This window comes from Trematomus bernacchii, unplaced genomic scaffold (assembly GCF_902827165.1).
Source record: "Trematomus bernacchii unplaced genomic scaffold, fTreBer1.1, whole genome shotgun sequence".
Classification (NCBI taxonomy): domain Eukaryota; kingdom Metazoa; phylum Chordata; class Actinopteri; order Perciformes; family Nototheniidae; genus Trematomus; species Trematomus bernacchii.
Window position 1 is genome coordinate 17,501 of NW_022987606.1, and position 23,943 is coordinate 41,443.

Consider the following 23,943-nt stretch of genomic DNA (forward strand, 5'->3'; position numbering starts at 1 on the left):
CACCTGTCTACACCTCACCTGTCGACTCCTGTCTACACCTCACCTGTCTACTCCTCACCTGTCTACACCTCACCTGTCTACTCCTCACCTGTCTACATCTCACCTGTCTACACCTCACATGTCTACTCCTCACCTGTCTACACCTCACCTGTCTACTCCTCACCTGTCTACTCCTCACCTGTCTACACCTCACCTGTCTACTCCTCACCTGTCTACACCTCACCTGTCTACTCCTCACCTGTCTACTCCTCACCTGTCTACACCTCACCTGTCTACTCCTCACCTGTCTACTCCTCACCTGTCTACTCCTCACCTGTCTACACCTCACCTGTCTACACCTCACCTGTCTACTCCTCACCTGTCTACTCCTCACCTGTCTACTCCTCACCTGTCTACACCTCACCTGTCTACACCTCACCTGTCTACACCTCACTTGTCTACACCTCACTTGTCTACACCTCACCTGTCTACACCTCACCTGTCTACTCCTGTCTACACCTCACCTGTCTGCTCCTGTCTACACCTCACCTGTCTGCTCCTCACCTGTCTGCTCCTCACCTGTCTACACCTCACCTGTCTACTCCTGTCTACACCTCACCTGTCTGCTCCTCACCTGTCTACACCTCACCTGTCTGCTCCTGTCTACACCTCACCTGTCTGCTCCTCACCTGTCTACACCTCACCTGTCTACACCTCACCTGTCTGCTCCTCACCTGTCTACACCTCACCTGTCTACACCTCACCTGTCTACACCTCACCTGTCTACACCTCACCTGTCTACACCTCACCTGTCTACACCTCACCTGTCTACACCTCACCTGTCTACTCCTGACTACACCTCACCTGTCTACACCTCACTTTGTCTCCACCTGTCTCCCTGTTTCTACCTCACCTGTCTCCACCTGTCTCTACCTCACCTGTCTCCACCTGTCTCCCTGTCTCTACCTCACCTGTCTCCTGTGTGTCTGCAGTCACGGTGTGTGTCCTCAACTGACGATGGAGAACAGAGACCGTCTGAGAGTCCGGGACCTGCTGACAGCGCACTACGACCTGGACTACCACCACAACCCTAGGGGGTCCAACTACTGGAGGAACAGGTAAACACACACAGGTGAACACACCCAGGTAAACACACACACACACAGGTAAACACACACACAGGTAAACACACACACACATACAGGTAAACACACACACAGGTAAACACACACACAGGTAAACACACCCAGGTAAACACACACACACCCAGGTAAACACACACACACACACAGGTAAACACACACACAGGTAAACACACACACACACACACACAGGTAAACACACACACAGGTAAACACACACACAGGTGAACACACCCAGGTAAACACACACACACCCAGGTAAACACACACCCAGGTAAACACACACACACACAGGTAAACACACACACAGTTGAACACACACAGGTAAACACACACACAGGTCAACACACACACAGGTAAACACACACACAGGTAAACACACACAGGTAAACACACACACACAGGTAAACACACACACACAGGTAAACACACACAGGTGAACACACCCAGGTGAACACACCCAGAGGCCTGTACTACGAAGCCGGTTCAACCTAACCTGGATATGTTTGAGTTAGCCGGTTGGCCCAATCCAAAACATACGCGCTCTCGCTAAGCGGTCCTACGACGCTGGTTATCAAGTGGATCGCTCAAGCCAGCCGTGTCCTATCTAGTTAGGTGCGCGTTCACATGAAAGGGGTGGTATTTGGAGCATTCGACCAATCACAAACATGGACAAGCGTACTGACAGCGCAGCGTCATACTTCCTGAATGAAAAGTGAACTTTAATATTAGTCAAATATGAAGAAGTTAAACTTTAAACATCCATGACTTAAACACTTTATCCAGGATAAAAGCCACATAGCTGCACCTGCAAGGTGAATACAGCTGGTAAAAGAAAAAGTGTTTGAATGCGTACATTAACAGCTTTATGATATCACTGCCCCGTCCAAGACACGAGTGGATCTGACTTTAATTACATTTGACTCGAGTGTTTCGTCAACTTAATGTGTTGCTTAAAATAATAATTCTGCATACAGTATGTGACACTGTGAGTGTTGCACGGCCAGATACGGCTCAGCTGACTCGGATAAGAAGATATATGATACATTATGATGTGATATGATATGAATGATAATGGGACACATCGACGTCTGCACTCACAGTGCCGGACTGTACGTAATGTTACTCTGATCCGGTTACTTATGTTGTGGCAGATATTTAAGTAAGCTTTCTTAACGCTAATGTTATAATAGTCAGATTGCTCTGAAGATGGGAGGGGATATTCTATTCATGTTCACGTTCACACAGTCGGTTGATTTTTGCCGGCCGTCTTTCCTGCAACGGCAGTTTTTCTGTATTTCCTCTATCCTGTAATATGACTTGATAGCTTTAAACTCCGCACACGGAGCTCAGTTTGGTCAGCAGGCGGTGCTTTCACTGAGTTGATCTCTTAGCCTGCAACCTAACCTGCTCCCGAGGAGGTTAGCCGCTCAGCATAAGTTACCATGGAGATCTAGCCCGCTAAAAAGAGAACCAGCGTCGTAGGACCGGAAAGCCCGAGCTTTCCCTGAAGTCAGCCCGCTAAGAGAAAATCCGGCTTCGTAGTACAGGCCTCTGGTGAACACACCCAGGTAAACACACCCAGGTAAATACACCCAGGTAAACACACCCAGGTGAACACACCCAGAGGCCTGTACTACGAAGCTGGTTCAACCTAACCTGGATATGTTTGAGTTAGCCGGTTGGCCCAATCCAAAACATACGCGCTCTGGCTAAACTGTACTACGACGCTGGTTATCAAGTGGATCGCTCAAGCCAGCCGTGTCCTATCTAGTTAGGTGCGCGTTCACATGAAAGGGGTGGGGTTTGGAGCATTCGACCAATCTCAAACACGGACAAGCGTACTGACAGCGCAGCGTCATACTTCCTGAATGAAAAGTGAACTTTAATATTAGTCAAATATGAAGAAGTTAAACTTTAAACATCCATGACTTAAACACTTTATCCAGGATAAAAGCCACATAGCTGCACCTGCAAGGTGAATACAGCTGGTAAAAGAAAAAGTGTTTGAATGCGTACATTAACAGGTTTATGAAATCACAGCCCCGTCCAAGACACGAGTGGATCTGACTTTAATTAGGAGAATTTGACTCGAGTGTTTCATCAACTTAATGTGTTGCTTAAAATAATACTTCTGCATACAGTATGTGACACTGTGAGTGTTGCACGGCCAGATACGGCTCAGCTGACTCAGATAAGGAAATATATGATACATTATGATGTGATATGATATGAATGATAATGGGACACATCGACGTCTGCACTCACAGTGCCGCGGACTGTACTTAATGTTACTCTGATCCGGTTACTTATGTCGTGGCAGATATTTAAGTAAGCTTTCTTAACGCTAATATTATAATAGTCAGATTGCTCTGAAGATGGGAGGGGATATTCTATTAATTTTCACGTTCACACAGTCGGTTGATTTTGGCCGGCCGTCTTTCCTGCAACGGCAGTTTTTCTGTATTTCCTCTATCCTGTAATATGACTTGATAGCTTTAAACTCCGCACACGGAGCTCAGTTTGGTCAGCAGGCGGTGCTTTCACTGAGTTGATCTCTTAGCCTGCCACCTAACCTGCTCCGGAGCAGGTTTGCCGCTCAGCATAAGTTACCATGGAAATCTAGCCTGCTAAAAAGAGAACCAGCGTCGTAGGACCGGAAAGCCCGAGATTTCCCTGAAGTTAGCCGGCTAAGCGAAAATCCAGCTTCGTAGTACAGGCCTCAGGTGAACACACCCAGGTAAACACACCCAGGTAAACACACCCAGGTCAACACACCCAGGTGAACACACCCAGGTCAACACACGCACAGGTCAACACACGCACAGGTCAACACACACACAGGTAAACACACACAGGTAAACACGTACAGGTCAAGACACTTGACAACCTTCTTACCCGTGTAAAGTTGTTGTTGTTAAGCCCCGCCTCTTGTGTCTCGTTGCTAGGGTGATGAAGATGGCGTCAAAGTTTTCTGGGCGGGGCCTGTTTTTCTCAGTAGCCAATAAGAAGGACTTCCTGTCTGAGCTGGAGGAGGACTTCGGCCTGGGAACATCTGACGGAGGAGAACTGCCCTTCGTCACGATCCGGACCAAACTGGGCCACAAGTACACCATGAGGGAGGAGTTCACGTATGTAACCAGGCCCAACCAGGCTAAACATGAGAGAGAGGAGTTCACGTACGTAACCAGGCCCAACCAGGCTAAATATTAACCAGGCCCAACCAGGCTAAACATGAGAGAGAGGAGTTCACATACGTAACCAGGCCCAACCAGGCTAAATATTAACCAGGCCCAAACAGGCTAAACATGAGAGAGAGGAGTTCACGTACGTAACCAGGCCCAACCATGCTAAATATTAACCAGGCCCAACCAGGCTAAACATGAGAGAGCGTTCATGTACGTAACCAGGCCCAACCAGGCTAAATATTAACCATGCCCCACCAGGCCCAACCAGGCTAAACATGAGAGAGTAGTTCACATATGTAACCAGGCCCAACCAGGCTAAATATTAACCAGGCCCAACCAGACTAAACATGAGAGAGAGGAGTTCACGTACGTAACCAGGCCCAACCAGGCTAAATATTAACCAGGCCCAACCAGGCTAAACATGAAAGAGGAGTTCACATACGTAACCAGGCCCAACCAGGCTAAATATTAACCAGGCCCAATCAGGCTAAACATGAGAGAGAGGAGTTCACGTATGTAACCAGGCCCAACCAGGCTAAATATTAACCAGGCCCAACCAGGCTAAACATGAGAGAGAGGAGTTCACGTACGTAACCAGGCCCAACCAGGCTGTGTGTGTGTGTGTGTGTGTGTGTGTGTGTGTGTGTGTGTGTGTTGTGTGTTGTGTGTTGTGTGGTGTGTGTGGTGTGTGTGTGTGCTGTGTGTGTGTGTGTGTGTGTGTGTGTGTGTGTGTGTGTGTTGGTGTGTGTGTGTTGGTGTGGTGTGGGTGTGGCTGGTGTGTCGGGTGTGTGTGGGGTTGTGTGTGGGTGCTGTGTGTGTGTGTGTGTGTGTGTGTGTGTGTGTGTGTGTGTGTGTGTGTGTGTGTGTGTGTGTGTGTGTTTCAGGAGGGACGGGCAGTCCTTGGAGAGGTTTCTGAACGATTACTTCGCAGGTCGTTTGAAGCGTTTCATAAAGTCTGAACCGATCCCTGAGAGGAACTCTGCTGCAGTCAAGGTGAGTTTACCTGTCAGCCAATGAGAGGAGAGCCTGGTGATGTCAGCCAATGAGAGGAGAGCTAATACATTTTATTATTAAATAATCCTCAGACGGTGGTGGCGGAGAATTTTGACGATCTGGTCAACAGCCCGGAGAGGGACGTTCTGATCCAGTTCTACTCTCGATCCTGTTCTCACTGTAAGAAGCTGGAGCCGGTGTACACAGAGCTGGCTGAGACGGTACACACACACACACACACAGTACTTACACAGCACACACACACACACACACACATACACACACAGCACACACACACACATAGTACTCACACAGCACTCACACATACACACACACACACACAGTACTTACACAGCACACACATACACACACACATAGTACTCACACATACACACACACACACACACACACACAGTACTCACACACATACAGTACTCACACACACACACACAGTACTCACACACACACATACACACACAGTACTCACACAGCACTCACACGCACGGTACACTGAGGGACGTTTACGTATTAATATAAACATGTCCAACGTTTCTGTTAAAAATGTCATTTTCGAACTATAAAACTTCCCAGAATGCCCCATGTTTTTCTGCTCACCTGCAGCCGGAGGTGTGTTATCATAATGTTTTTGTTTATGTTTACCTGTGTGTTTATGTTTACCTGTGTGTTTATGTTTACCTGCGTGTGGTCAGCTGTCCTCTAATCCCAACATCGTGATCGCCCGGATGAACGCCGGCGACAACGACGTCCCCAACGGATATGACGTGCAGGGGTGAGCTCCTGTTCCACATCAATATATAACAATATATACATGTGAGTGTACTGTGTATATAAACACTATCCCTCTCTCTGCAGGTATCCCACCATCTACCTGGCCCGGGCCGGCAGGAAGGACGAGCCAATCAGATACGAGGTGAACACACACCTGTCACTACACCATGTCAGATATCAATATATAGATAGATCCAACAGGAAGGACTTCTTATGGAATGATAGAGACTCTGTAGAAACCTCTGACCTTAATATGTTAATGAATATGAACGTGTCTTCATCACATGACGCTCTTATCTAATCCTGATTGGATAATTAATAATACATGTGATTGTCTCTCCTCAGGGGGGGCGGGAGCTCAGAGACTTCCTGAAGTTCCTGAAGAGCGAATCGACTCATCGGCTGAGAGTCGGGGGGGCGAAGGTCGAGCTCTGACACGCCTCCATCGTCCAATCAGAAGAGACTACAGCCCATACTCTGACATGCCTCCATCATCCAATCAGAAGAGACTACACCCCGTCTCCATGACAACGGACCGAGAGAGACTTCTAAATTATGTTTTATTTATTTATTGAGATGTGCATGTGAAATGGGGCGTGGTCACTTTGCAGGTTTTTGGGGTTCTTTGGAGGACGTTGAAAGGCATTCTGGGAAACGTAGTGAATGATATTTGAGATTGAAACATGTCTTTTTGTACGCATGAGTCCTTTCATTTGGGTCTTTTCAAAAGAGAAACACCCCCCCCCCCCCATGTCAATTAAATGAGTGATATATTTGATATTTTTTTCATTAGTTCAGTTTTTAAGACTTCATTATTTCAACTTTGACTTTTCTTTTTTATATTTCCTCATTTTTTATTTATTTTTTATTTATTTTTTTTACAGATTTATTCATTGTAATTTAACTTCCTGTCACTACTTCACTGTTAATGATGTTTATTTAATGCTGACCTCTTTATTGATTTCTACAAATCTTTTATTTAAACTTCATGTTTTTGTATTTTGTGAAAAATCTGAGCCTTATTTTAGGAATATTTAATAAAACGGACTGAAATAACCCGGAGTCTGTGTACTGATCTAACTATAGAAACAGGTTGCAGATAATCCTAGTTATATACAGTCAACTGTATACAAACAACAGGTATTAAATATGAACTACTTTCATTTAGAATAACATTATAAACTCACACTAAGAATTACATATTCAATCCTCAATCAAACCCTACTTGATATTAATATTTCATAACCCTATTGTCTCCAACTCAGGACAATATTTCATTATACACAGGTTAAAATAGAGACTACACCCCGTAGGACCGGAAACCCAGAGTTACCCCTGAAGTTACCTCGCGAAAATCCAGCTTCGTAGTACAGGCCTCTGGTCTACACACACACACACACACACACACACACACACTGCAAGAAGCTGGAGCTGGTGTACACAGAGCTGGCTGAGATGGTACACACACACACAGTACTCACACACACACACACATACACACACACACACACGGTACTCACACATACACACACACACACACACACACACACATACTCACACACACACACACACAGTACTCGCACACACACACACACACACACACCAGGACAATATTTCATTATTTCTAACTAAATATAACATCTTATGTGACTTTATATCTCACATCACATCACAACCTGTAATACACCATAATAACATCTGAATGAATGTTTAGTGATGAAATGTCTTCTTGAATAACAGTCACTAATAGAAACAAACATGATAAAGTGAATTCTGCATCATGTAAACTCCAAATGGAGTCCGGTTGGTTCTCACCATAAAAGGCTGAGCCCGTTAACACTTTAACCCTTTCAGCTCATTCACCCGATTGGTGAACGCGCCTGTCAATCACACTGATGCCCTCCGGTGATTGGTCAGAGCTGCGGTTGTTTTCCCGCCCCCGAGCCTTCATCCCTCCTTCTCCTCGTGCCTCCCAGAACCTTCCAGTCTGAAGATCCTGCACGCGCTGTCAAAATGATGGGCCAGCAGGTTTTAGTGCTCAGTAAGTACCGATAAATACTTTAAATATACTTTAACATGTATTCTCTGACGGGGGGGGATGTGTGTGGTGATTATCGGCGAGATGTGTAGCCGGTAACCGGAGAGCTGCCGGGCTGCGACACAAAGAGGAACCGGAGCTAACGGAGCTAATGTGGCTATATGCTAAATCCTAATCGGGTTAACATCACTGAGCTAACCGGCTAACAGCTAACCATGTGGCTAACTGCTAACTGTTAGCATCACGGAGCAGCAAATCCCATATATACAGAACATCGGGTCTGTTATATGTTAGCGAAGTCACTGTGAGAGTTTATAAATGCAGTAAAAAGTACAATATTTGCCTTTTGAAATGTATTTGAGTGGAAGAATAGAGAAGCCGTTAAATAAATACAAATATTAAATTACAAATATATTAAAAAAAGTAGTTTAAATACAATACTTGACTACGCTCCGTTACTTTCCATCACTGTCCTTATTCTGAGATGGTTTAATACGTTATTAAGTATGTATTTATTCCGTCTTTGTCTATAATCAGTTGGATATTAAATGACTCTTTGGATGTTTTTGAAACTGTTTTTAAAAAGGCGACACTTTATTCACCATAAAACAGATGGTTGGCGCTAGCAGCTAGCCCCTGACAGTGCTAACAACCTGCTTTAATGTGACTGTTATTCAGACACTATCTGTTTAATATACACACTGTATGTGCAAGATGTGTAACAGAGCTGTGCAGTAAACACACTTCATATCCCGGGTGATATTCACTGTTCTCCGGTGTCTTTGTTAGCCGGATAAACGCGCAGTCATCCAGCATCATGCTAAGCTAACACTTTAGCATCCTCAGGTAGCCTCATTGCGTGTAAATGTTTTTATTTTTTAATAATTGAATAGCTTTAGATGAGCAGTGTTTTCAGATGTGTTTACAAAGAGTCTGAGAGGAGAGCTAACAGAGCTAATGCTAACACAATGTGCTGCAGTCAGCCACACCCTCACTGAGAAACCATCCCATAATATATATGAATGAGCTGCTGTCATGGTGCTAACAGGCTGGCTATGGGAAGTATAAAGTCTGTTATTAGTAGTTAAAATGTGAATTAAACAGTATCATTGTTAGTATATTATTTTATTGTTAAACAGATGTTGGTTATAGTTTAAATGTAAGCTTTTAACAAGCATCACTTCCAACACTTTTATTAAACATCTTTCTTTCACTTTTTAGCATTTATACAACTGCTTCACACATTTTTTAGAGCTAACACTGATCTATTACATATTTAATCAATGAACCAGAGGAGGTCAATGTCTGACCATATGACTCGTTTATCAATAGAGAACCAGAATCCCTTCCCTCGTCCCACAGAAGGGGAATGTACCGTGTTACAGCAGAAAGAGCCACAGACAGCTTCATGTTACCTAGCATGCATACAAAGTATTAAAGATACTAAAATGATAATGAAAGAAAAGGGGGTGTTTCTAGAGAGATATAGTATGAGGTAATACTGCTTATCTTGTGTATATAAGGTATATAAATTATGCGGACGTAAACAACGTGACATCAGAGCTCAGTGAAAACAAAGCTGTCTCTGCGTCTGACGCTCCGTTTGAGACTCAGATTTCTGGAGGAATCATACCGTTTTTGAGGAACAGAAATATTGTTTTCTGGCATCACTTTAACATTTTACTGGGAAAATCTGCATTTTGGTTTGAGGGTGCACGCCGAGTGAGAGGGCGCAGAGACCCTGAACAGAGTGAGAGGGCGCAGAGACCCTGAACAGAGTGAGAGGGCGCAGAGACCCTGAACAGAGTGAGAGGGCGCAGAGACCCTGAACAGAGTGAGAGGGCGCAGAGACCCTGAACAGAGTGAGAGGGCGCAGAGACCCTGAACAGAGTGAGAGGGCGCAGAGACCCTGAACAGAGTGAGAGGGCGCAGAGACCCTGAACAGAGTGAGAGGGCGCACGCCGAGTGAGAGGGCGCAGAGACCCTGAACGGAGTGAGAGGGCGCAGAGACCCTGAACGGAGTGAGAGGGCGCAGAGACCCTGAACGGAGTGAACACGAGTGCAGCTCAGAGGGTATGGATTATTTCTGTCGCTAGCTTTCTGAGTTCTTCAGTAAATGACTAGAGATATTAAAATGTCCTGAGGACAGACTACAGCTCACACACTGAGTCTGTTCTGAACTACAGAGGGAATACATGTTAGAATCAATGATTTCTTTCAAGTTTTTTATTATAGTACATTTAGCATTTAAATAAGTTCCCTTAATCTAGTTTCTGAATGCTGTGGTGTGATTAGATCATTGTTAGTATTTAATAACCAACAGCAGTGTTGTCTCAGCTGGAGCAGCGGTGCTCAGTTTGAGACGCCCTATAGCCACGATGTGTGCCATGGGTTAATGAGAGCTTCATGCACCTCCTGGGTCCCATGTCTTTGCTCTGGACAGACGTCACGACTCTTACCTTCTGTATTAATAAATGTTTTCTCTTCCTCACAGACCAGAACATGAAGAGGGAGTCGGGCCGTAAGGTCCAGACGGGGAACATCGGCGCCGCCAAGGTCCGTGTTTCTGCATCGTATCAAAGCTCAGACTGCATGCTCTTACTTTGAAATTCTGTCCGGATGTTACACACTGCTGAGTCATATAGATTATAATAGTTATATTAAGAGTTCCCAATATTCATTAAATGTTTGGTATTTAATCACAAATAAGAGTCCCTGCAGACTGAACCGAGGAACTCGCTGATGTGTGTTCAGATGTTTCTTTAATGTGTGTATAATGAAGTCTTTAATCGATTGCTGATTGTTTTATTTTAAACTGATGGTTTTAAATGTGCTGTATAAATAAATGTGACTTGTGTGTTTCAGGCGATCGCTGATGTGATCCGGACTTGCCTCGGCCCGCGGGCCATGATGAAGGTCAGCCTGCAGAACACACACTTCAATATGACCCAGTCTAAACTGCACACACACACCAATATGACCCAGTCTAAACTACACACGCACACACACTTCAATATGACCCAGTCTAAACTACACACACTTCAATATGACCCAGTCTAAACTACACACACACTTCAATATGACCCAGTCTAAACTGCACACACACTTCAATATGACCCAGTCTAAACTACACACACACTTCAATATGACCCAGTCTAAACTGCACACACACACACTTCAATATGACCCAGTCTAAACTACACACACTTCAATATGACCCAGTCTAAACTGCGCACACACACACACTTCAATATGACCCAGTCTAAACTACACACACTTCAATATGACCCAGTCTAAACTGCACGCACACACACACACTTCAATATGACCCAGTCTAAACTACACACACTTCAATATGACCAGTCTAAACTGCACACACACACTTCAATATGACCCAGTCTAAACTGCACACACAATTCAATATGACCCAGTCTAAACTGCACACACACACTTCAATATGACCAGTCTAAACTACACACACACACTCTCCGGTCTGTCTCCAGTCGCTCACATCTTCTCTGTTTTATAATAAAGTGATCTCTTTAGAGTCTAAACTCATCCTCTGGGACTCTCAACATATTTACAGACTTTTAAATGCAAAGCCATAATACAGAGATTCATATTTAGAAAAGTATTTAAATGAATGAACTGTTCAGCAGGATTTATATTGAATTCCTTGTTTTTATTGTGTGTAGATGCTGCTCGACCCCATGGGGGGCATCGTGATGACCAACGATGGAAACGCCATCCTGAGAGAGGTGAGCCCGAACACACTCAACTTTATTAACACGTGACAGACAGACCATAATAATCACCAGTCTGTGTTTAACGTGGACCTGCTGTCAGGAGCAGCTGTGCATTGGAGCGGGTGCACTTTAAAACATTAAAGCATGTCTTTAAGTTGAGTATTATGGGATGTAACCAAGGCTCTCTCTGTCTCCATGGTAACAGATCCAGGTTCAGCACCCTGCGGCCAAGTCCATGATCGAGATCAGCCGCACTCAGGACGAGGAGGTGGGCGACGGCACCACGTCCGTCATCATCCTGGGTCCGTATTATTATTATTAATATACAGAGCAGCAGGGTTTCTGCGGGTCCCTGAAGGCACCATCTCCCTGGTCATACTGCTGAGTCATGTTCAGGACTCTTATTGATATTCCGGTGTGTGTGTGTGTGTGTGTGTGCAGCGGGGGAGATGCTGTCGGTGGCAGAGCAGTTCCTGGAGCAGCAGATGCACCCCACGGTGGTGATCAGCGCCTACAGACAGGCTCTGGACGACATCCTGGAGGCGCTGAAGGAGATCAGGTACAGCAGCCCGCTCTTATTCTGAAAGGGCAGCACGCTCTTACTCTGAAAGGGCAGCAGGAAGTGGTGATGGGGACAACATGGGACATTAATGTGTATCAACAAGACCAGTTTTTTTTATGCTATTTTATTTCTGTTTGAGATGTTTACATTTAGTCTTTTAGTTTCTCTAATGCCAAAGAAATCACACATTTTACAAGAACTTTACTGCTTTTGTAATGTGTCTTATTTCTATTGAGAGGTTTACATGGTGTGGTGTAGTGATGTCTGTAATGCCCCCCCCAGCACCCCGGTGGACACGTCCGACCGCTCCATGATGCTGAAGATCGTGCACTCTGCCATCAACACCAAGGCTCTGAGCCGCTGGTCAGAGATGGCGTGCGGCATCGCGCTGGACGCCGTGCGCACCGTGGAGCTGGAGGACAACGGGCGCAAAGAGATCGACATCAAGAAGTACGCCAAGGTGGAGAAGGTCCCCGGAGGATTCATCGAGGACTCGTGCGTGCTGCGCGGCGTCATGGTGAACAAAGACGTGACTCACCCTCGTATGAGACGCCTGATCAAAGAGCCCCGCATCATCCTGCTGGACTGCTCTCTGGAGTACAAGAAGGGGGAGAGCCAGGTACACACACACACACACCTACTCACTCCATTAATTTATTTTCTTATTTCTCTAAATGACCACATTTCAAATAATTGAACCAGAGATGCTGATCATTCTCTATTTATGTTTAAATGTAATCACGTGAAGGTGTAAGTAAGTGCTTTTATTTATTTGTATTGTGTGTGTGTGTGCAGACGGACATAGAGATCAGTAAGGAGGAGGACTTCGCCCGGATCCTGCAGATGGAGGAGGAATACATCCAGCACATCTGTGAGGACATCATCCGCCTGAAGCCAGACCTGCTGTTCACCGAGAAGGGCATCTCAGGTACTCGCACACACAGTCACACACAAACACACTGACACACACAGTCACACACACACACACACTGTCACACACACACAAACACACACACAGTCACACACTGTCTCACACAGTCACACACACACTGACACACTTATGGCGCATTTCCACTACACGGCCTCGCTAGGTCTCGTTAGGACTGGCTCACTTTATGGCGCATTTCCATTACAGTTTAGGAACTGGGGTAGTATCTATAGTAACGCAGTGTAGGCGGAGCCGTGACGTCATCTTCAATGAGAACTCCAGAAAAACAACACAGCCGTTAGCTGTTAGCACTCAGAGCTCACAGCTCCTCATATATGTTCAGAAACTAGACAAAAGTTAAACAAGTACAAACCACAGACTGCCTGTGTCATGGTGAATACAGTCGCTGCTTTATTTATGTCTGTATAGGCCGTTGTTGTGAGTGTGGACGGTCGGAGCATATACTGCGTTAGCTTAGCCAATCTCCATTTAGAAAACACGCATTTTAAAAGGTGTTTCGCCTGCCGTCTGTCTGCAGACTGGTCAAAGCATTAATTCATGGTTTTTACTAACCGGTATCAGTATGTTGTTACTTCGGCATCATTTTGAAACGTGTATTACAATTAAATCACTGTCAAATATGTCCATCTTGTTGTAGTTGTAGCCCCCTTGCCAGCGATGCTCTCTCTAGTTTAGCATAGCCCGACTCAGCCTGGTTGTTCCTGGCCCTAGAACCACGATTTTATGGGGCCAGAAAAACTGTGAATTAGGACCCGCCGGCCGGTACTAGGCCAAGTGGAAACGCAACCAAAAACGGGCCGCTGACGTCACAGCTCTCTTAAAACAGGGCTCCGCGCTGTAGTGGAAAGGCGCCAACACTTACTCACACTCCTACACACACTCACTCTCACACACACTATGTTTATATATTTACACAGTCTGTCTGTAAAGGGAGGTAGGGGCTCTTATTGTGAAATCCACAGGAAGTGCAGTAGAGAACATAGGAGTTGTGGATGAGATAGATTCAACATGTTCCTCTCCTCAGATCTGGCTCAGCACTACCTGATGAAGGCCAACATCACCGCCATCCGCCGTGTGAGGAAGACCGACAACAACCGCATCGCCAGGTAACTTCAGCCAACGTGTTCTCCTCTCAGGGCGTGTGGTTGTTAGCATGTTATTGACGTGTTCTCCTCTCAGGGCATGTGGCTGTTGGCGTGTTATTAACGTGTTCTCAGGGCGTGTGGTTGTTAGCGTGTTCTCCTCTCTCCGGGTGTTTGGCTGTTAGCATGTTATTAACGTGTTCTCTCTCAGGACATGTGGTTGTTAGCGTGTTATTAACGTGTTCTCCTCTCAGTGCGTTTAGCTGTTAGCGTGTTATTAACGTGTTCTCCTTTCTCAGGGCGTGTGGTTGTTAGCATGTTATTGACGTGTTCTCCTCTCTCAGGGCGTGTGGTTGTTGGCGTGTTATTGACGTGTTCTCCTCTCAGGGCATGTGGCTGTTGGCGTGTTATTAACGTGTTCTCTCAGGGCGTGTGGTTGTTAGCGTGTTATTAGCGTGTTCTCCTCAGTGCGTTTAGCTGTTAGCGTGTTATTAACGTGTTCTCCTTTCTCAGGGCGTGTGGTTGTTGGCGTGTTAACGTGTTCTCTCAGGGCGTGTGGTTGTTAGCGTGTTCTCCTCTCAGTGCGTTTAGCTGTTAACGTGTTCTCCTTTCTCAGGGCGTGTGGTTGTTGGCGTGTTATTGACGTGTTCTCCTTTCTCATGGCGTGTGGTTGTTGGCGTGTTAACGTGTTCTCTCAGGGCGTGTGGTTGTTAGCGTGTTCTCCTCTCAGTGCGTTAGCTGTTAACGTGTTCTCCTTTCTCAGGGCGTGTGGTTGTTGGCGTGTTATTGACGTGTTCTCCTTTCTCAGGGCGTGTGGTTGTTGGCGTGTTAACGTGTTCTCTCAGGGCGTGTGGTTGTTAGCGTGTTCTCCTCTCAGTGCGTTTAGCTGTTAACGTGTTCTCCTTTCTCAGGGCGTGTGGTTGTTGGCGTGTTATTGACGTGTTCTCCTTTCTCAGGGCGTGTGGTTGTTGGCGTGTTAACGTGTTCTCTCAGGGCGTGTGGTTGTTAGCGTGTTCTCCTCTCAGTGCGTTTAGCTGTTAACGTGTTCTCCTTTCTCAGGGCGTGTGGTTGTTGGCGTGTTATTGACGTGTTCTCCTTTCTCAGGGCGTGTGGTTGTTGGCGTGTTATTAACGTGTTCTCTCAGGGCGTGTGGTTATTAGCGTGTTCTCCTCTCAGTGCGTTTAGCTGTTAGCGTGTTATTAACGTGTTCTCCTTTCTCAGGGCGTGTGGCTGTTGGCGTGTTATTAACGTGTTCTCTCAGGGCGTGTGGTTGTTAGCGTGTTATTAACGTGTTCTCTCTCAGGGCGTTTGGCTGTTCGCTTGTTATTAACGTGTTCTCCTCTCAGGGCGTGTGGTTGTTAGCGTGTTATTAACGTGTTCTCCTCAGGGCGTGTGGTTGTTAGCGTGTTATTAACGTGTTCTCCTCTCAGGGCGTTTGGCTGTTCGCTTGTTATTAACGTGTTCTCCTCTCTCAGGGCGTGTGGCGCTCGTATCGCTAACCGCACTGACGAGCTGCGTGAGGAGGACATCGGTACCGGAGCCGGTCTGTTTGAGGTGAAGAAGATCGGAGACGAGTACTTCACCTTCGTCACCGAGTGCAAAGATCCTAAAGCCTGCACCATCCTGCTGAGAGGGGCCAGCAAGGAGATCCTGGCGGTGAGAACCTCCTAGAGAACCTGTTGTGTGATTAGAGACTGTATCTGATGAGGAACCTTTGTGTATCTGATGAGGAACCTGTGCGTTTAGGAGGTGGAGAGGAACCTGCAGGACGCCATGCAGGTGTGCCGTAACGTTCTGTTAGAACCCGCCCTGCTGCCTGGAGGCGGCGCGGTGGAGATGGCCGTCTCAAAGCGTCTGATGGAGCGCTCTCGCTCTCTCACAGGCGTGGATCAGTGGCCCTACAGAGCCGTGGCCCACGCCCTGGAGGTCATCCCTAGAACCCTCATCCAGAACTGTGGAGCCTCCACCATCCGGGTGCTCACCTCTCTCAGGGTAAACAACTTCACTAACAACAGCTTCACTAACAAAAGCTTCATTAACAGCATTTACAGTTGTGTGTGTAGTAGGGGTGTAACGGTATGTACCGGACGAATATAAAGTTTGAGAACGTGAACAACTTTTTGGAAGTAATCTCAGGTGCTGCGCTGTGTAATTTGCTCACGTTGGGTTCAACGCGTCAGAGAGCGACCAAGTCATTTCATTGGACGAGAGGCATACTATGAGAGCTGGTCACAGGGATGCGTTCAAATGTAGTCAGTAATTTGAGGAACTGTCGAAATATCGAACGCAGATAAAGTTGAGCTCGAAAATCCTCCAGCATCATTGAAGTCTCCGGTTTGGGAACATTTTGGTTTCGCAGTTACGTACAAGGATGACGGACAAAGACAGGTGGACCGAACCAAAGCTGTTTTGTCGGCATTGTTCAACTAAAATTGGTTACACGGCTGGCAATACATCAAACTTGCACACTCATTTGAAAAGGCATCACCCGAACGTGAATATCACCGGTACCAAAATAAAAATGACTGAAGTGCAAACCCAACTCCGACTAGCATTTAAGCCTCCACCACTCGCAAAAAGTTCAGACCGAGCCAAAGCTATTACAAACGCCAAATATCCTTATGTTGCCATGTTAGCAAAGCGCTACCTGGCTGTATCTGCTACCTGTGTCCCTAGAGAGAGGGTGTTCTCCACATCAGGAGACATTGTTAGTGCCTTTCGGTAAGCAATGTGGACAAGTTCATCTTTCTTAAAGAAAACATGAAAATACAATGAGAAGCCTAATGTCAAGCTGGCTGCTTAGGTACTAGTACAGATTATTTCAGTTTATCAAAAATGCTGCACCTTAATGTTTATTTTATTATGTTTTGTATTTATTTGAGTGAATATTCAGTTTATTAATAATTAAAAAATATATATATATTTTGTTTTGTGATCACTTTTTCTGCTGTACCGAAATGTTTGAACAGTTACACCCCTAGTGTGTAGTGTATTAATGAGGTTGTGTTGTTGCAGGCGAAGCACACCCAGCCGGACAGTGTGAACTGGGGCGTGGACGGAGAGACCGGCTGCATCTCTGATATGATGGAGCTGGGGATCTGGGAGCCGCTGGCTGTCAAAGCTCAGGTCTACAAGACCGCTGTGGAGGTGAGGCTCTTTGTACATTAATATCACCTGGGTTAGGTTATCATCACCTGTATGTCCAGCAGTGACTCACCTGTCTCTCTCTCTCTCTACCTGTCTCTCTCTCTCTACCTCTCTCTCTGCAGACGGCCATCTTGCTGCTGCGTATCGATGACATCGTCTCCGGTCACAAGAAGAAGGACAAAGACGGTCAGACGGGAGGACAGGGAGCGGAGTAGATCATCATCTGTTACTGAGAGTCTGTGTGTGAATGTGTATGTGTGTGTGGGGACCAGATGACTCACTGAAACTAAAATAAACCGTCAATAAAAGTGAAAGTTAGAAACCTGTTTGTGAAGTTTGTTCTGATTATTGACAGATCAACGCTCATTAACTGTAAGAAATAAACCCTTTTTCACATCACACCACCCGGCTGTTCTGTTTCAACTGTTATTTCATGCCATGCGAAAAAGTACTCTTGAGTTAAAGTATTAATACCTCAGATGTTACTGACTAGAACACAATCTACAGGAAGTAGAGTCAGTCAGCGTTGTGTCGCGACGCTGCGTCCCTCGGAGCTGCAGCTCTCCGTCGCTTCAGGATCAGTGACGTCACCAATTAGAAAGTCTGACGTCTTCCTGTCAGAAACACCTTTCAATGAATAAAGATGATCTCAAGGTTTACTCTTGATCCCAATTTGGGAAATGTCTGAGTTGCTAACGAGGCATAAGAGTAGAAATAAACAACTCTAAAATGTAAACGTCTCCAACAAATAAATCTCAAATTGGGATCAATAAATAAATCATTATACATGTTTACAGTAAAACAGATCAGAGTTATATAATCTCTGAAACCTGAATATTATCGAAGTTATTTTAAAGATCTGGGATCTATATTTATTTTAATATTGATCTGTTATTTATATTCATGAATGTATTTAATTGTTTTATCAACTAGTCATCTTTGTTGTTCATGTTGTCAACGCGTTTACTGTTAATAAAGTTTCTTCCTCGGGAGTCAGCTGATTGATGACGCGGCGATCATGTGACACACGCGCTCGGTCACAACAAAGATGGCGGCGGTGAGGAGCTGCGGAGCGTTTGCTTTTTATTTATTTGTCCTGCTTTTAGTTTCGAGTGAAATTCAAAGTGTTTTCAGAGGAGACTCTTTCAGGAGGAAGGTGAGTACTGACTCTTCATCAACTGTATATCAATAACCCGTTAACACTCGGAGCCAGAGACTGGAAGTGAAACTGCTCTCTTAGGGCTATTCAATTGGCGGCCCGCGGGCCAAATCCGGCCCCGGGGTGATATTTACTGGCCCTTTGAGTATAATGTTAAAAAGTAATCAATATTTTTTTTAAAGATTTTTTTTCTTTTTGTGCCATAGTGCCTTTATTCCAAAGAGGGTGTTACATTGAGAGATAGAGGAGTAGACAATGCCTGAAAACTTCGACGGGCTCGGGTTTCGAACCCACCTACTATACTGTAGTGACAACTCCTGTCATTGATTGCATCTCTGCGTGAATGATTAGATCATTTCACCTAAATGAAATCAAATGAAACATGTAGGCCTACTGAGTTCTGAACTTGCCATTTAGATCTATAAAGGCCTTGGGGCTATGTTGTTTGATTGAATTAAACACAATATATGCACTCCACTATGCTGTTGTCGTATTTACTGTATCTGAAGCTCTTAAATATGATTGCTCATATTTCAAGCCATCTTTTTCCCGGCCCCTTGCTTTGGATAATTTTCATCAACCGGCCCCCATTCCAAACTAATTGAATAGCCCTGTAACAACAATCTGAGTACATGTCTTTAGAGAAGTTTCCTGTAACTTCAATCAGGAGCGTTTTCATCGCGTCTCATTTCATTCTACTTCATATGTTGTGTGAATCTACAAAAATAAACGACAAAATTCTGACATTTTCAGAATAAAGTCACATTTTGAGATTTTCAGAATAAAGTCTACATTTTGAGATTTTCAGAATAAATCTGATGTTCAGAATAAAGTCTACATTTTCAGAATAAAGTCAAAATTCTGAGATTTTAGAAAAAAAGTCTACATTTTGAGATTTTCAGAATAAAGTCTACATTTTGGGATTTTCAGAATAAAGTATACATTTTGAGATTTTCAGAATAAAGTCTCCATTTTGAGATTTTCAGAATAAAGTCTTCATTTTTAGATTTTAGAAAAAAGTCAAAATTCTGATATTTTCAGAATAAAGTCTAAATGTTGCGATTTTCAGAATAAAGTCAACATTTTGAGATTTTCAGAATAAAGTCAACTTTTTGAGATTTTCAGAAATAAAGTCTAAATGTTGCGATTTTCAGAATAAAGTCAGAGTGAAATGTAAAGCCAGTTAAAGAGGTTCTTCTTCTCTCCTGCAGCTGTCGGTGGAGCTGAACCCCGGCCGGCCCGCCCCCCCGCCTCCTGGTGGCGACCTGCTGCATGTGAGAGCCGTGGGACTCAACGACACGCTGCACTTCCTGTTCTGCAGCCAGGGGGCGCCAACGCTGCTGCTCGTCCACACCAACTCTTCTTCTTCTACTGTGGAGGTCTATATACTTATATATATATACGCTCTTTAACCCTCGGAGGACTACAGACACTCTGAAGCTGCTTCTGATTGGTTGACAGCTCACAGGTGTTTTTATGTTTTTCAGGTCGACTGGCCTCAGTTTTTGATGCGAAATGTCAGCGGCAGCCTGAGGGTGGAGCCAGAGAGCAGCATCCTGCAGAGCAACGCCATCGTGTTCAGCAGAGTCAGTCCACCTTAAATCTACTATCAGTCCACCTTAAATTTGCTATCAGTCAGTCCGTCTTAAATCTGAATTTAGAATATATGATGTTAAGGCTTTTATTGTGAAACCCTGACTTCCTGTCGTGCAGCTGTTGGAGTACGATGATGTGAACGACACGGCCAACGCGAACTCTGACCTCTTCCCGCCCTACGACCTTCAGGACTTCACCTGGGCGCCTCTCAACCTGTCGGGAGATAGCGCTTTGCTCTGTGGCGCCGCCGCGACCTTCGCTAACGGCTCGCTGTGCCTGAAGGTCAGAGGTCACACTGTCGTCACGGCAACACCTTTAGGTTAATGTTGTGAAAACACTGAATGTCCTCTTCCAACATGAGAGTAACATGATACCAAAGGCATCCCAACTGTAGCTGTGTACATGACAGGATGTATGATTACCTAGAAGAGCATCAGGACTGTTTGAGGCATATGATAGCTATGTGATTAACATGATGATTCAGCCTCTATGGAGATAGACATATGACAAGCATGATCATTTCTGACGTGGAGCTAATCTGAAGTAAACATTGAATACTGCTTTCTATTCCTCCATCTTGTGACTGTGTAACTCCCTCTCTTGGATATCAGCATGTGAAGGACACTGTTCAGGAACTAGTTGATGCTCTGTATGTGATGACTACTTCCATTCTGGAGAGGATCAGAGATACATGGATCCTGAGATTGAAGCTCAAGCCGGGGACCAGGGAGATTTAGAGAAGAGTTAATATGCAAACAATAATTACATAAATAAACACATTTATTTTGTTGTTCCCCAGCTGACGGTGTTTGACTCTGAGGGGCGGGACCAGATATTGCCCCGCCTCCTCCACTCCGCTAACTCCTCCCAGCTGGAGGTGTGGCTCGATGGCTTGTTGCCGCGGGCGTCGCGTTCCCGCTTCCTATTGGAGCTCCAGGCGGTGGGTGGGGCTTATCCTCTGAGCCGGGTGGAGGTCTGCCGATCGATCGATGACGAGTTCACGCCGACAATATTCAAGGTGATTAATCATCAGTATTCAAGATTAATCATCAGTATTCAAGTTGATTAATCATCAGTATTCAAGTTGATTAATCATCAGTATTCAAGTTGATTAATCATCAGTATTCAAGGTGATTAGTCATCATCAATCAGTGTTCAGTGTTTTATCGAGTATTAACAACCTCTGAAATGTCAGATATATATATAAATGTATTGATTAGGATAAACCTTGAGATGCACCGTCTGGTTTTCAAGGGGGTCGACAACAGCAACGTGTTACAGACATGAACAAAATAACAGAAAGCAAAGCATGACAAACCACGTACAGTCTATTCAGTTAAATTCATGAAGTAATACAATCATTACAGTCTGATAGATCAGTTTGATCAATAACAAGAGCAGCTGAAAGTGAGATGATCATGCTGAAACACACCCAGTGATGATCTATAGCAGCAGACAGAGGGACAGAGTGTCACCTGATCATGTGACCAGTAAGCTACAAATTGACCAATCAGGATGGAGTATTCTACTAAGGCAGTGTAATAGTAATTAATATTCACAGTGATTGATTAACACTAAATGTGTGTATTTCCTCAGGTTCTCCAGTGGCTGCCCCCCCTCAACAGAACCTCCCATGGTTCTGGGTTCCTCCAGTGGAAGCCGGTCTCGTACCACCGGTCCTCCCCCTCGGTGGAGGAGGGTTCTCCGATGCGGTCCTCCCCCCCCCCGCCCTCAGAGAGGCGAGGAGGCGTTCTCCGCTCTGATCACAGCGTTCTACGCAGAACCAGAAACCTTCGGGATCAACGTCAGCTTCGGCATCTCCGGAGAACCGTTCTACAACAGATCTCGGTTCCTCAGCTGGTAGGGTTCCTCTCTCCTTTATTCTCTCCTCCTCTCTCCTTCACGTGTTTCCTCTCTCCTTGACGTGTCTCCTCTCTCCTTTTCCTCACTCCCTCACGTGTTTCCTCTCTCCTTGACGTTTCTCCTCTCTTCTTCGTTGGTTTCAGGACGGTGTTACTGGGTGTTGGGACGCCCCCCATGGACTCCTTCTCCTCTCTCCTTCACGTGTCTTCTCTCTCCTTCACGTGTTTCCTCTCTCCTTGACGTGTCCTCTCTACTTTCAGGACGGTGTTACTGGGTGTTGGGACGCCCCCCCATGGACTCCTTCTCCTCTCTCCCTAACGTGTCTCCTCTCTCCTTCACGTGTCTCATCTCTCCCTAACTAGTCTCCTCTCTCCTTTCAGGACGGTGTTACTGGGTGTTGGGACGCCCCCCATGGACTCCTTCTCCCCGGTGGTCCTCATCATGATGGCGGTGGGTTTAGGAACTCCCATGATGCTCCTGGTTCTGGGCGGAGTCTGCATCTGCATCAGGAAGGGGGCGTCGGCCTCGAACTACGAGCCAATCAACTGAGGGCTGGGGCTCAGCCAATGAGACGACAGAGACATTTTTTAAATATTAACGCGGGATGACCGACAGCCAATCAGGAGCCAGGGTGCTCACTTGTCAGTGTTAAACAGAAGATAATTATCCCACCTTTTATAAGAGTTTTATAATGAATTGTACCTGGAGGGGGGGGGGGGGGGATGTCTTCTGTAAATGTGAAGCAGCTTCTCTTGAATCTGATCAGACGTTTCAGATTCAACACTTTGAGTTTTATTTTATTTTATTTAAAGTTCCTGTTATTTTATAATCTCTTGATGATGGAAAGTTTGTCTTCAATAAAAATCTTTGTTGAAAATCTCTCACACATTACTTGAGTTTAACCCGTGGAGCGCAGAGAGATCGCCTGATGGATCGCCTATCGCCTGATGGATCGCCTGATGGATCGCCTGATGCATTTAAAATAATTTAACTCCTGAATATTTTAACACAAAACAATAAAATAATTGTTATTGATCATGTTATTGATCAAGATCTAGCCATTTATGAAATAACTTTCTTAATAGCTATGTTTTAGTGACGTTCAAGATCATTAAACATGACTTAAAGGGGACCTATCATGCAAAATGTACTTTTGTACGTCTTTTATACATGGATATGTGTCCCCGGTGTTCCAGGGAACTCACCAAGTGTCAGAAAACACAACCCTCTCTATTTTCCTCCATACCCAAATCTCTAAAAAAGGGGCTGCAACGGATCTGATAAAAACTGATCCAGATTTGAACACTGTCCTGACGTCAGACACACACACACACACACACTTGACCTTGGAGTTGGACGTGGAGTCGATGATAACTGCGACGTCTGTTATGGATTTTTGTTTTTTTACTGAAATACTAGTACACACATTTGAAGTACTTTGCCTGAGTGTTTAAACTTCTTTTGGAAGTCAGTATTGTACTTTTTATAATCATGAGTACTTTTACTTTTAGTACTTTAAGTATATTTTCATGACATGCTTTTTTGTATTTAAAGGGGACCTATCATGCAAAATGCACTTTTGTACGTCTTTTATACATGAATATGTGTCCCCGGTGTTCCAGGGAACTCACCAAGTGTCAGAAAACACAACCCTCTCTATTTTCCTCCATACCCAAATCTCTAAAAAAGGGGCTGCAACGGATCTGATAA

The 23,943-nt window shown here is 45.1% G+C and overlaps 3 protein-coding genes across 4 annotated transcripts in view; all 3 read left to right on the top strand.

The window, feature by feature from the left end:
* Nucleotides 1-7,156, top strand: part of LOC117482801 (protein disulfide-isomerase A3-like) — a 10,357-nt gene extending 3,201 nt beyond the window's left edge. Inside the window, exons 7-13 of one of the 2 annotated variants that reach the window (XR_004555923.1) lie at nt 972-1,097; nt 4,070-4,252; nt 5,194-5,302; nt 5,395-5,482; nt 6,013-6,092; nt 6,176-6,233; nt 6,437-6,517. Coding sequence is in view for 1 of the 2 variants with exons in the window: in XM_034130985.1 (XP_033986876.1) it covers nt 972-1,097; nt 4,070-4,252; nt 5,194-5,302; nt 5,395-5,523; nt 6,013-6,092; nt 6,176-6,233; nt 6,437-6,526 (775 nt within the window). In the remaining variant the exon portion in view is untranslated. Of the gene's footprint in view, nt 1-971; nt 1,098-4,069; nt 4,253-5,193; nt 5,303-5,394; nt 5,524-6,012; nt 6,093-6,175; nt 6,234-6,436 lie in introns of both variants that reach the window. The other variant, XM_034130985.1, reaches the window with a different exon arrangement.
* Nucleotides 7,157-8,040: 884 nt separating this feature from the next.
* Nucleotides 8,041-18,019, top strand: cct3 (chaperonin containing TCP1, subunit 3 (gamma)). Its single transcript, XM_034130962.1, has 13 exons — nt 8,041-8,132; nt 10,624-10,685; nt 10,995-11,045; nt 11,825-11,887; nt 12,081-12,177; nt 12,317-12,434; nt 12,720-13,056; nt 13,233-13,365; nt 14,411-14,492; nt 15,944-16,124; nt 16,215-16,460; nt 17,484-17,615; nt 17,738-18,019. The coding sequence occupies exons 1-13, from the start codon at nt 8,105-8,107 to the stop codon at nt 17,828-17,830; spliced, it is 1,623 nt and encodes a 540-aa protein (XP_033986853.1). The 5' UTR covers nt 8,041-8,104; the 3' UTR covers nt 17,831-18,019.
* Nucleotides 18,020-18,641: 622 nt separating this feature from the next.
* On the top strand, nt 18,642-23,110 carry glmp (glycosylated lysosomal membrane protein). Its single transcript, XM_034130963.1, is given in 8 exon segments — nt 18,642-18,771; nt 19,986-20,153; nt 20,262-20,360; nt 20,488-20,652; nt 21,170-21,388; nt 21,967-22,104; nt 22,106-22,230; nt 22,614-23,110. Coding segments are annotated over 8 exon segments (1,191 nt in total). The 5' UTR covers nt 18,642-18,663; the 3' UTR covers nt 22,783-23,110.
* The last annotated feature ends 833 nt before the right edge of the window (nt 23,111-23,943 follow it).

Coding starts and splice junctions, on each gene's coding strand:
- cct3 (XM_034130962.1), top strand. CDS start 8,105: ATGATGGGCCAGCAGGTTTTAGTGCTCA. Junction 12,178..12,316: donor CACGTCCGTCATCATCCTGG/GTCCGTATTATT, acceptor GTGTGTGTGCAG/CGGGGGAGATGCTGTCGGTG. Junction 13,366..14,410: donor CACCGAGAAGGGCATCTCAG/GTACTCGCACAC, acceptor TCCTCTCCTCAG/ATCTGGCTCAGCACTACCTG.